Source organism: Cylas formicarius, unplaced genomic scaffold (genome assembly GCF_029955315.1).
Source record: "Cylas formicarius isolate icCylForm1 unplaced genomic scaffold, icCylForm1.1 PGA_scaffold_1__22_contigs__length_36826433, whole genome shotgun sequence".
NCBI classification, from domain to species: Eukaryota; Metazoa; Arthropoda; class Insecta; order Coleoptera; family Brentidae; genus Cylas; species Cylas formicarius.
The window spans coordinates 24,568,513-24,582,592 of NW_026844264.1; the positions used below are offsets into that span (position 1 = coordinate 24,568,513).

The 14,080-nt window shown below is 32.9% G+C and overlaps 1 protein-coding gene across 6 annotated transcripts in view; it reads right to left on the reverse strand.

Annotated features, from left to right (window-relative positions):
* The window catches only part of LOC132696894 (tensin-1-like), a 119,173-nt gene extending 105,415 nt beyond the window's left edge, over nt 1-13,758 (reverse strand). For 4 of the 6 annotated variants that reach the window (XM_060662017.1, XM_060662018.1, XM_060662015.1 and 1 more), the window contains exon 1: nt 13,477-13,757. In XM_060662017.1, coding sequence (XP_060518000.1) covers nt 13,477-13,551 — 75 coding nt within the window. In that variant the 5' untranslated portion in view covers nt 13,552-13,757. Of the gene's footprint in view, nt 1-13,476 lie in introns of all 6 variants that reach the window. The other 2 variants (XM_060662010.1, XM_060662011.1) reach the window with 2 other exon arrangements.
* Nucleotides 13,759-14,080: the final 322 nt, after the last annotated feature.

The following is a 14,080-nucleotide window of genomic DNA, read 5'->3' on the forward strand; positions in this document are numbered from 1 at the left end:
TACATAGTAGGGTGACATGTATTATCTTTTCGAAGATAGTTTTAGAGACGGAGGAAAAAATTCTAGGATAACGAACCACTTCGTAAAAGGTTATGAAAAGCTTTAAAATCTAAGTTTCCTACAGTATTTTTGCCTTGATTCGCTTTATAGCTTTTTTCTACAGATATTTCATATCCAAAAAAACCCTACAAAATTATGAACCGACATTTAACAGATTATAACTGTCAAGTTTTGCCATAACTTTGCTTTGATTTTTTCGCTCATATGCATGATCATATTATATAGTCGACAAAAAAATTTTTTGTTCATATAATCGTAATTGGATACTTTCGTCTAAATGATTTTCGGTACAGTGAGATTCACTGAAAAAAATGTTAAAGTAACGCTTTGCGCACGCCTGATTGGAATTTCGAGGAGTGAGTAGAACAAATTTTGGCAATAATAACATCCAATTAATTTATTTGACAGAGCTTAGACAGGGGGATTTCGAAACCCATTACAGCAAATTAACGTAACGGACAATGAAAGACGCGTGTTTCGAAAAGCGTGTGTGCGCCACATAAAAAAAACATCTGCCTGCATTATAGTGACCAGGTGTGGGTGTAACAGGACGTTTATTATGGAGGTTCGATGTTATTCATTCGAACCAAGCAATGGGTGCCCTATGGTCACAATATATTTTGGTTTAAGAGACAATTTACAGTAAATCAATCACTTTCTATTGCTATACACAACTAATTTTTTTTACAAATATCAAAATATCGATTATGAAAAATTTTAAGGAACATTTGGAATTCGCCTTAGCGAGTCGGATGTTATTTCAATTTAGGCAAGTGGGCCTGAGTAAATATTATTTTTTGCCTTTTCAGACTTAATGGTAAACGGAAATGTTCAAACAGCATCGTAATTTACAGCAATTTGTGAGTATGAAAGCGGGACAATTTCAACAACACTGTAAAGTCAACAGTTGTTTATTTTCGCATTTAGGTGATGTCTATGTGAAAATGCCATAGGATCGTGTGAAAATTTTTATTGCATTTTGTGATATTTGGTTGTATCTACTACATCTACTACTGAAGAAGAATATTCAGGCCAATTTGATAATTTGCTTTTTTTATATACTTTTGATAAAATTCGTAACAATAAGTAGGTACAAAAAATGCAAAGTATACACACTAAAATTATTTAAATATTGCTTGAAAAAAATAAAATCTTTTAGAAAAATATGCAGTATTCATAGTTATGTACACTTTATTTTTACAGGTTTTCATTTTTTAATCACACATGAAACGAACATATTTGGATATGTGAAAAATCGTACAGTATGTTAACTACGAAGTAACGTTGTGGGGGTATAAACATGGGCATAATTCCAAATGCAATTTTATATATATTATATATTTTATGATCTCAACTATAATTTTTGAAAATACACTAAACTTTAAGGCATATTTAAGTTACGAAAACAAACCAATTTTTGAAAAAGTTTACGTCAGAAATTATTGAAATGTGGCCAAAGGTAATAAATAATATTATACGATTAGTAATTAACTGGAGTATTTTATGTATATTTCCGGCTGCACAAGGTTATATCAAATATTGCATTGATTTAGAAGTTTAATGTTTATGTGACATCTAGATCTGCACGTGTGTACGGTTGGATCAGAGAACAGTTGAGTTTGCTATAATTAGTAACATTGACAAATATTAACCGATTGTGCTAATAGTAAAACAGTAAAAATAAAATAACAAATTTATCTAAAAAAAAATCTTATTGTCAAACTTTCATTCTATTGATGTCAACCTTAAACAACGCTTCGAGCAGTTTAATTGCTGGCTGTCATCAAGTGTAAGTATGAGTGTTGCGAGAGAGTGGCCGAATGAAGACCATTGAGGTTCCACAATTTCTTAGTATTTCTAAAAATTCAATTGCCACTATCAAACATTTTTCGGGCATGTGTAAATTTATTAGGTTTAAAGTCTAATTCATACTGTGTAACAGTTAAGCGGAACCAAGTACGGGATATGAATATTTACCATAATACCTAATGTTAGTGAAAATAATTTATAATATAAATATACCTGGAAAATGGAAAATACAAAATTAATACGTAAAAGACGAATACGAAAAATAATTTGTAATGTCATATTGTCATTCCACAAAATAAATGTAAAAAATACGGTCACGTGTCAATTTAGAAAGAAAAAAAATTGTGTGTATTTCAATTTTGCTGCTTATTGTTACAATTGCCAAGCTAAAGTAAACATAAAAATAACGAAGAAATAAAAATTGTTGTCTAGATATTTTTGTAGTAATGCCGATCTCCCAGTGTGATATACTTTGTGTGTTTTTCTTTTTTTTTGTTGATGTATGTTTGTACGTATCTGTTTTTAAAGTTTGTTTTTTAGAGTTCTAAGATATATTTTTTACTTGCAGACATTATCCGATACTGGATGGATGGAAATAAACATTATTATTATTATTATTATTAGTATTATTATTTGTCGTATATATTAATTTTGTTGATGGGCACTTTACTTTTTGTAGTTAAAAAGTTTTAGTTATGGGCTGTGACATCAGTTGTGGCAAAAAAACGATCCGTTACTGCAGTCGTAATCAAATCCAAGTAACAATAACATTCTTGATTTGTATGATACGAAATGTCAATCAAAGTGCCCAATAATTCGTATACGTATACACATTTATTATAAATCACCATCGTATGCTACCAAGACGTCAATAACGTAATGGATTACGTGGATTTGTCCGAGATCATCATGACACCATCAATTTTGGAGAAGCTCTCGCTTTCAAAGCATCGTTTTTTAGATCCATTTTCCGCCCACCTTCGATTTATAGGACGTCGAAAAATAACGCCAAATCATGCAGGATATTTAAAGCCGAACTAACAACCTTTTCACTACTGCTGACAGCGTATTTATAGTTTCATTGTGTGTCGCCGAGCACATTGACTTCGTCACAATATAACGAAAATTGTCATGACGGGAAAAAATCTTATTAAGTGCGGCTCCCAGACGATTTTCCCAATTGAACGCTTAGCAAATTGTGTCTAATTATAATCAATCAATCAATTTTTTAATGTTGAATTGAAACAAAAGAACACGACTCCCCTTTCCAGTGTGCCATGTTAACTGTCTAGAATTTATTATTTATTGATTTATTAAGAAGAAAAAAATTGTATTTTGTAAGCCTCAGACCAGCTCAAGTTTCTTATGCGTATAAAGAGTCGACGGGAAAAATAACGATGATATTTTGTCAAAATGAGTTATTGAAATCAAGAGGGAGACAAACACGCAAATAAATAACGGCCTCAATATCTGATGAAAATCAAACTGAGAAGCCGGAAAAAATGATGAAATTTTTATCGTAAAATTACACTGTATATATTAATATTGATAGGTTCATCGCGCACAAACAGTTTTTTTACTTAAGAAATTTAAAGGTAATATTTGAAAAACAAACCTGTAAATCTTATTTCAATAATAAAACGGCGGGTAAAAATTCATGGCTACACCAGAGTACAATTACAGTAGACTCCTGGTGCACCTTTTGTGTACCACTAATGACTGCGGATGTCAGACAATAATTGTCACATTGTCAATTGTCATTTTTAGTAACATTTTATCAGCCATGTATCAGAAACTATGCACTTGAACATTTTATTCTACGTAGTAACAGCGTAAGGTCATTTTACAACCAAACAGCTCAAATTTCATCACCGGCTTTTATTATAATCGAAAAATATCCGGGCCGCATTAATATGTCTGAATATCTGGAGTGACTCAATAATAAAAGTGGAAAGCTTTTTACTTAATTGCATGGGCGTAAACACCGAGAGTTTTCTGTCCCATGTAAAGTGGCCATGGCAGTGAACTTCTACGTATTTCTTTTATCGGCGTACATATGGGAGATTGTGTTATTGAAATATGTCGGTTTCTACGACTTGTGGAATGCGTCCAATTATAAACAAAAAACCGGCAAGTATCGAAAGAGTAAAATGTGTTAGACGATAGGCAAGTTTAAAGTCGTACCAACGGTGAAAAACAGTCTATACGGATGATCAACGAATTTCGGTTACGGTCCAGTTGCCATTACTTACTGACTTTTTAATGTTAATTACCTCCCACGGAATACCAAACTCGACAAGTTTAAAATACATCTCGTCACTGCGGCTAGGCAGTCACTGATGTGTGTCACTGATTTGGGTTTTGTTTATTTTGGGCACGAAATCAATGTTATAAATCACAATATGCATCGAAACTATTTTACTACTACTACGGTACTATATGTACTATATAGGATCAAGCTACACAATGGGTTCTTATTAATTTATTATTTAACATATAAATTATTATTTTCCAAGAGCTGTGACGGAATTTGTGGAACTCATAAAACAAGAGCTCCGGGGATAAAAGTGCTAACAATGAACTTTTATAGTTACTAAAATTATTTGTATGGTCATATAATTCTATATATTTCCTTGGATTTCTCAGAACGTATTTTAGTATTACTATTTTACTTATTATCGTAATTCCAAATAATCTGATTCCGATGGGGAAACAACAAATTTGTACGGTAGTTCGATAATTCCTCGAATAATTACATCCCAAAAGTGATATAACATCTTAAAATTCTAGTTGGTGGTGTGGTATCCCCTGTTGATGATTTTCCAACGTTACTATTCAAAAAAGAAGGATTTTATGGCATTTGGCATTTTGTGTATACCAAAGGTAATCTACGCTTTTAAGCGAGCTTTAATCGAGATAGTGACCAAAGTCAACTTCCGAAGGGTTAGAGGCGGCAGTCTAAAGACACGGTAGCTGTTAAAGAAACGGAGTCTAACGGAGCCGTTAGTCCCGTAAAAACCAGTTAGTTAGTGCTATAATTATAGCTATTGTTATAGTTAAATAAGTGCCTAAAGGATTAAGATTTCCTATTCCTTTTTAGCTTCATTACACTAGGTTTTATATACGAGGTGTGTTCAAAAAGTAAGACGCCTTTTAAGATTTATCAAAAAGTATTGCTTTATTCACCAAATTAATATTGTCAAAGTAATCCTTCCCAGATATAATACACTTGTGCCAACATTTTTTCTAATCCTCGAAGCACTTTCTGATATGGCTTTGAGTTCTTTCAGCGATTTTTTCTTTATCTCCCCAATCGTCCCAAATCCTTCCTTTCCTTTCCTTCCTTTCATGGGTTTCTTGATTTTTCTTCCTATTGTTCCGCGAAAACGGCGTATCGCTTCAAGGTAATACTCTTCGTTGACCGTACGACCTTGTGGTAACAACTCTTGATGTACTACGCCACGATAATCAAGGAAAACAGTAATCAAAACCTTGACAGTTGATATTGACGTGCTTTTTTAGGTCTTGGCGATTTTGGGTTCTTCCATTGGGACGACTGGGCTTTGGTTTCGACGTCATAACTATATACCCATGATTCGTCACCAGTTACGACCTTTTTGACTTCGTTTAACAGCCCTTGAGCGATGCTCTTTCGACGGCCCTTTTAAAAATTAAGCAGTTATGGAATAAATTTTGCTGCTACACGTTTCATGCCCGGAAAAAATTGCATGGCACGAGCAGAGATACCAACGTCTTGATTTTTCAATACAATTTGTTTCACTTCTTCAACGCTTTGATCAGTTATTGACGTACTGGGGCGTCCAGAGCGAGATTCGTCATTGGCGTCTTCCCGGCCATCTTGAAACAGCTTGTACCACTTATTGTTTTGTGCTCAATGTAGATTTATCATATACCGTTGTTAAGATTTTAAGTGTTTTGCAACAATGCATTCCATTTTTTACAAAAAAAATTATGCAAATTTGTTCCATTTTTTTTATACCAGAAAATTGCCGAGCACACAAAACATGTATTAAGTCGGTCTGTAGTTCCTATTTTGGTTTGCTTCTTAGTTTGTTGTTGTTGCGTTCCATATTTATTTATTATTTAATTTTTACTGACCTCATTAAAACTTCCCACCACCTAAAGTCACCAAATTAGTCCTGTAGTTCACGGTGGGGTTGGTAATTACGTTTCCCACATTTACTACGGAATTTACAACTCTCTTTTTTATTAGCGTTCTCTATGGTCATATGCATTCAATATCCCTGACCACAGATAAACTGCAGGTATATTTTACGTATCGCTATGAGTGTTCATTGGTTTTCAATTTGCCCTTGACCTTATCACTAATTTATTCTAACTCTACACATTATCATATGAGATCGCCGGTCCGTAATCCTTTGCCGACCTCCTACCTAGATAATGCATCGTTTTTCCAATGTACGCGGGCAAGCGTCAATTATAAATTAAATGGTATGGGCGGCGCGTAACGCTTTGCGTATTAAATTTTCCGTTATTAATGGATTATTAACGTGACGACCGGTTCGACCGCCTGATTGATTGCTAAATTAAGTTTCGATCTTACGTTGAATTGAATTACTTTTCGTAAAACAACGCTCGCAGCTTCCTTCCAAACGGATTTCCATGGTGCACGTTTAACACAATAAAAAAAAAGGACAAATAAGTGGGGCGGAACGAGGCGTACGGTTTACGTATTATGTATACATTTTAAACCGGAGGATACATACATTTTAATATAGATCGCCACACTACATTACCATATTTACCTATGACCGGATGGCTGTGGGTAGCTGATCCATGATCACCCGAGTTGGAACCACAATGGCTTTAATGTCGATCAGTATAAAAAAAAACGTTGAACTCTACGTAAATTGGAATGACATCGGCAATGTGCGGCAAATTTTTCAATGGAAAATGGCAGCTAATAATGTTGTTCTAGTTGTTATAGTTTTAATTATTCTAGGGCATGTAATTATGATGTATACAATGCACTGCATTATGCATTCTAAAATGGAAATTCTCAAAGTTTTAAGACACATTATTAGTTAGAAAATGGCAGTATGAATTTTTTCAAAACTTAAAATAATTATTAAATTTAACCAATGTTATGCAAATGATAAAATCAAATTAATAATTTGCATGATTAACATGGAAATACTATATTTATATAATAATATTTACATATTATAACTTTTTGTGTTGTGTATTTAGATGCATTATCAGAGGTGTACTAACAAATATTTTAGAACAACCAAATTAAGTTGAGCTTCAGTACAAAAAACCGGATCTTTTATTTAAAATTTCAAGATTGGTAGTAATAGTTCCGATGAAACTCATTACCGGAACCACAAAGTGTCACTTTCGCGGTATTGTAAAAGTCTGCGGTTTTATTACTTTTTTTCTGCCCTCCTTTTTATTTTTAACCGTACACCTTGTATGTAAATTCACAGGACAATTATATTGTTAGAAACTTTTCAGGAATATATCCACGCAGTTGGTAATTCGTTTTTATTTATTTCAAGGTGTGCAGACCATGGAATTTATGCAGTTTTTAAACGGTTTGTATGTTTTATAGAGGAAAATCAAAGCTATCGAGAATCATCATCAAATTATTTTAATAACTTAAAAATTAATTGATTTTGATCTATTTTGATCTGTTACTATAGTAACCAACGTCTAAGAGGGCTATATAAATATTTAGGCGACATCGTTCGTTTAATAAAAATGACAGTCCGAAAACCCTAAATGCTGTTGTTTTTATAGGTGGTAGTTTGCACTGCAACACTGAGACTAGCAGACCCAGCCCAGTGATTCCACGTAAGCGATGACAATTTCGAGAGTCGACCCTATTGTTCCTTGATATAAAAATCATGCAGATTGAAGCTTAAGTGAACTATGGTAAATTCAGTCTATTTGGAAAAAGGCACGGCATGTTTAATTAGTTCATAGCCATAGCATAAATAAATACAACTTTATAACTAAAAAATAAAAGAAAATATTGAAAATGTATTAATGCTAGTCACCCTTAGACACCTCAGTTATGCCCACACTTATTGGAAATGTGAAAACTGGTCTGCAAAGAGTTCTGTACGTAGAATCCAATACAGTCAGTCAGTTGTGTTTTTTTATAATGGAATACCTTTTAATAATTTTATTAGACCTTTTATTAGCTTTTAGATACACTTGCGCTACAGAATAAATAAAAAATATATTTCTTGAGAGGTCATGTTAAACGTGTCAGTATAAATGCCCCTATTGGCATTCAAATGTCGTGTGTATATTTATATAAGCCGCGATTTAATTCAGCGATGCAGCCTATACGGAGGGAACTTTACGACCGGAAAACCGTTACTGTTTACGCAACGTAAATGAACATTTATCACACAAATTTTGGGCTATCCGGGTCATAAAATAGGCGCCCGCTGATGTAATTGCGCTTTTATTATAAAAATTTGGAACTGGTGTAACTATTGTCATGTCGATTAGCGGTTACTTCGTTTAAAAAGAGAATTACAACTGCGGATGTTTTGAAAATTGCGGTTTAATTTTTGTTGCATTCTGCTTGATTTCAAACAATGTAAAGATTGTTGTTTTTAATTCTCTTTCACGCAAAATCCAAAATCCCATCCTATATTATATTCCTATAAAATATTCTATAAAAATTACTCGACGCTACAGCCTGGAGGTAAACGAAAGCTTTATAGTACACTGAGAGGCGCACACAGTCCCTGATAAGGATTTATACCAGACACAAATCCTAAACCGCTAATACATTCTCAGCAGATGATGTAAGTCCATAGTTTCAGTGCTGTATAGTTATTTCGAAAGAGTATTCTCTGGAACTAGGATACTAGAGTCGCTAAAAATTGTAGAATTGTAAGAATTGCAGATTGCAAAAGAAATTCGTTGCTTCTTCTTCTTGTTCTTCCAAAGTTCTTCAGTTCTTCATTTTGTATTTTTTAATCAGACCTAAACGCAAGTTTGAAAAAGAGGCAATACATTTTGCGTTTTTTCGGATTAAGTTGAAGGATTTTGTACGTTTCGATTTCAGAAAACCATTATATCACACCTTATTTTAGGAAAAAATGATTATAAAATAATTTTAATAGACCATTCGGAGCGTAAGATTAATTTTAAAAAAATATTTCTTATTTAATCAGATTCCATCCTGCCATTCAAAAATTATTATCAGGGATAATATGCAGACGAAAACGAAGAAAATATGTTCGATTTTTGTCGAATCAAAAATAATTTCGCACGTTTGAAAGATAATGGACTCATTATTCCTAAGCTAACGCTTATAATGTTATTTTGAAATAAATGAATTGGAAAAACCTTATGTAAACGGATATTATGTTTCTAGCAAAACCAAACAACCAACAACGACTAGAATTAACAACTAATTCTCTAGATAACAAGTTCGACCTTGTAAAAATTGCAATTAGTAGCGAAGTTGCAAAACGAACAATCGCGAGTAATTTGTTTCTGGTCATATTTTGTCGCAGTATTTGTATTGCAAGGCAGGCGCGAAGATTGAAATGCATTAAATTAATTAATGATAAATTTGCGGCGCTGAGTGATCTCAGACACCGCAGTTAATCATCAAGAAGTAATGGGAACAGTTTTTTTCGATATATTACAAACTCAATTATTAGAGCGCGCTTTAAATCGAGGTCACGATTTTAATGTGCGTCTTATGGGTTTCAATGTATTGACATATTTGAGGTCTACAGTTAATGTAAAATAAAACTTGGCGCGACTCCAAAGCAAAACGACCCAATATCAAATTCACCGTACATTTCACCATTGGAATTCATTAAACATCTTTAAAAGGTACAAATGAGTTTCGGTGCTGCTGTTTATAGCGTCTTTCCATTCGTTTAATTTATACATTCAAAAAATCAAAGTAAAATGAATTTATTCCTGTTAAGGCTTTACATAAGTAGAAATAAAAAATTGAAAGAAGAAATACAAATTCATTCTCTAGTAGGGAGCGTCACGTACAGCACATTGAACTGATTTAAATTATCAAAACTTCCTTCTAGTTTGGTGCTCCGATATAAATAAGGAAAAAAATAATTTCATAAACTTATTAATTTAATTTTTGTAAGTCACTATGATTTAAATTTAAAAAAAATATATTTATTGGAAGCCATAGAGATTAACAAAATGAGACATTCAAATTTATTGCTTAACGTTCAATTAGATTTAAATACCTCTCCTTCATTGAAGTTAAATTCTCGTAACAACATTAATTAAAGTGTTATTGTCATTTTTCGGTATATATAGTAGCAGGTAGTTTGTAAATATTACATTTGATAAAGACAAGGTGTTGTCCAAACAATTGTCATATAAAAATATATAATTTCGTGAAAATCTGGGCTTTTAGATATTATTTATTTTGATAAACGGTTTTTCATCAAGTAAAAGTCACCTCAGTTCAATTTTAAAATTTTTAAGTTGACATGTGGTTTCTTATCTAAATACGATAAAGAAAATTAAGTACGCAAATAATAAATTTAATTAAACTAAAACCTATATTTGTAAGTGTTGAATTTTCATGTTTTTCTTTGCAAAATGTGGGCATAATTGAAAAAAATCATATTATTCCAAGTTTCCAACGCGTTTAATGTGGGAACCATTAAGGTTTTAGTAATCTGAAAAGCGAGTCTTTCCAAAAGAGCTCTTTCAAATCATAGCGGAATAACTCGATTACCTGTTATTATGCTTTATTAACCAGCTAAATGATTACATCGACCCTAAAGCAATTGCGAAGACCATTATTGTGGTTCCTGGGATACTCAATTTGCTTATATCAGCGTCTCTTCAACAGTTTTGCTGTTAAAATAACCGACAATAAAAAAAAAATTGCTATAAAATTTCACCCGGTTAGACAACAAATTACTTTAATATCTTGACATTTATGGTACTTTATGTCAATGTTGTAAAGTAAGTAATTGAAGGCAATTGCTACCCACAGAATGAAATCAATAAGACAAAAATAAAATAAAAAATAAAAAACCTAATTACATTAAGTTTTCTAATCCAATCGTTAGTGCTATAACAAAATTATTTTTCAGTGAATTCAAAAACTAAAAAACAAAATATCCAATTTATGAAGATATGTCGATATTTTTGTAGCGTTGCACCATTGAGCGGTCAATTATTTTTGTGTCAATTGACCGAAATAATTTTAACAATACAATGAAATTTGTAATTACCCATTTATATTTATATATATTAAATAAAAATGATTAAATAGATATTTATCTAATAAGTATTAATAGTCTTAGTGTTTAGTGAGAAATAAACACCATCACTTTTCACTTATCACGGCTGAGAATAACCTGGCAGCAGTGATGTATTGAAAAATATAAATGATTTTCTAAAAGCACATAGTTTCCACACAGCACACCATGCTCTTATTGGAATAATGTCTTTCTTTTTCTTTATTTCTTCACTAGACCTTTTTTCGCAGTAATCAAAATTTTTGGTTGACAACCAAACAAATCATATAGGTATTCTAGCCACGAACTAACAACACTTAGAGTACTTTTATCTCTTGTTGATTTTCAATTTATTCATTTTATTTTTTTTTAACATATCCGCCCGAAAGATGGAGATATGCAGAAAAAACTAAATTCATAATCAATTATTTCAACATAATTAAACATGCGATAATGTGATTGATTGCATTTTCTACTTATTTAGTTGTGACATAAAAGATTTAAGAAAAATGTTTTTAGGCTGTTAAAATATTTTCGAAAATATGCAGGCTCGTTTAATTTTACCATCTGCATCACATTTTAATCGTTTTGATTAAAGCGTCAATTCGACGTTTATGATTCAACCGATTTCAAAACTAACTTACCAATCTGCGACAATTGACAGAGATTTTACTTTTATATTTAAAATATTTTTGATTTTTTTTTAACAAATTTAATGTTTTTATTGAAATTTCGAACTAGTACTTCATTAGTGTTTCCACCCGTAATCTCATCGATCATATACAGCGTGTCCCACTTTAAAACTGTACATCCTTGTAAAATCTTTGTTTATGATTCGATTTTGATAATTTTTTTTTGGATAGGTCTCCGAAAAATGCCTTGTTTTGCTATTGCTTCAACTTAAAGTCATGGCCGACTGAGAATATTTACCAAAACAGAGAGAAGTACTATTAGGGATTTTTAAAAAAATAAATTGGCAAATAATTCTTATTCTGGACTACTGAGAATCAAACTATACCAATTTTTCAATACGGGGTGTTTGAAATATCGTTTGCGCTCCGCTTTGATTACGGTTTGATGTTTATATTTTTTTTTGCTGGATAGATCTCTCAAAAACGCACTAAAACCTTATGCTTGTTCTAAGGACTACATAAAATCTAACCATACTAATATCCACAAGTTCGAATAAAGAGTGCTCGAAATATCGCAGGCGCCTGGTTTAAGCATTATTCCTGTAGAATGTTTGTTAATGGCTCCATTTTGATAATTCTTTTTTATTGGATAGATCTTACTAAAGAGCAATGAAACGGTTTTTTCATATAGCATCGACTAACTGACTCAGTTTTTTGTAGTGGAAAATCGAGAAGTACTTTTAGAGATTTTTTTCAAATTGAAAATGACAACAGATTCGTGTACAGGACTACCTACAAGTAACTAGACGAATGACCAAAGTTTTCAATTTAAACAAGACAAATAAATATTGTAAACCTTGTAAATAACGATTTTTTTGTATGTGTTTTTATAATAATACAAATTTTACTTTTTATAAAACAATTTCAGTCAAGCTTTGAAGAAGTCAACAGGATGATTGGCGAAACATTAGCTAGTTCGACTCAACAAAAACCGACGCAGGAGGAATTCAGAAGTTTTATAAACAGTATTTCAGTAGCCTGTGGAAGTTTCTTTGAAAAACTTACAAATTTTAATTATACAAATTTCAAAAAATAATGATAAAAAAGACTTTTTAAGGATATTCATTTTTTAGTATCATTTTAAAACAGCAGCATAATAAATCATAGTATTCGAAAGATGTAAACAAAATTAAAATATAAATTAGCGAGTGAATTTGACTGTCGAATATTCTCTTCCCTACTACTAGATGAATAAGAATTCGTTGCCAACTTATTTTTTAAAAAATCCCTAATAGTGCTTCTCTCTTCTCTCTCTTTTGTTAAATAGTCTCAATTGGCCATGACTTTAAGTGAAAGCAATAAGCAAAACAAGGTTTTAGTGCATTTTTCAGAGACCTATCCAACAAAAAAGTGTGTCATAAGTGGGACACACTGTATGTAATTGTCATTAATAAATTGCAAGAACCCTAACAATATTCATTAGTATTGTGAGATTTGATGTATATTAACATTTTTTTTAAGTGCCCGAAACACATATTCGTAAAAATGTTCCTGAATTAAGTGGATGTATAACGATTTCAGATTTACGTTTCCATTTTCAAAAATAACAAAGTTCCGCGGGGTGATAATGAATAAACCGGTACATGCAAATGGAAACCGTACTTATCTTGACGCGATGTTGGAGTCGCCGAGGCACCGACCGGTCGAATTTACACGAAAATACCTACCTTGGACAGCGGGTTCGTCGACGATGACTTGTCGCCCTTATCTTTATTGCAAAAACAGGATTTTATCCAGGGCATGCCGGGCGCGCGTCAGAACGAAACTCTTGAAAAAACGCCGCCAGATCTGGCCGGCAAATGCGCAACATAAAAATCAAATAGTCCTTTCAATCGAGCATATTTGTTTTGGAGTAGTTGACGTTTCTACGCACGTAGTGTCAAAACAACGGCTGCGGCATCGTGGCTGCAGCTCGGCTGCGACGATTTCGACGTCCCGGACGCGACTGAGTGTTTGTGTGTATATGTGTGTGTTTGACAGATCCCCGCCGCTACTATAACTAATCCGGAACCGAAACGCAGCAGCCTCCGCACTGATGCCAGCGGCACAGCTGCGACGCAAACGTGGAGGGCGGATTCGGATCCTTAATGGAGTTTTGTGGAATACCGGCGCTCCTCGACGATGCGGCAACGTTTTAGTTAAACTAACGGCGGCCGATTCTCTGTTCGCCACACGGTAGCGTTGGAACGCGCGATAGCAGATAGATGTCCATCCTTTAAACCTATTCGGATTTCATGTGGCTGACCGCGACGCGAGTCCTTTTCTTCTCTG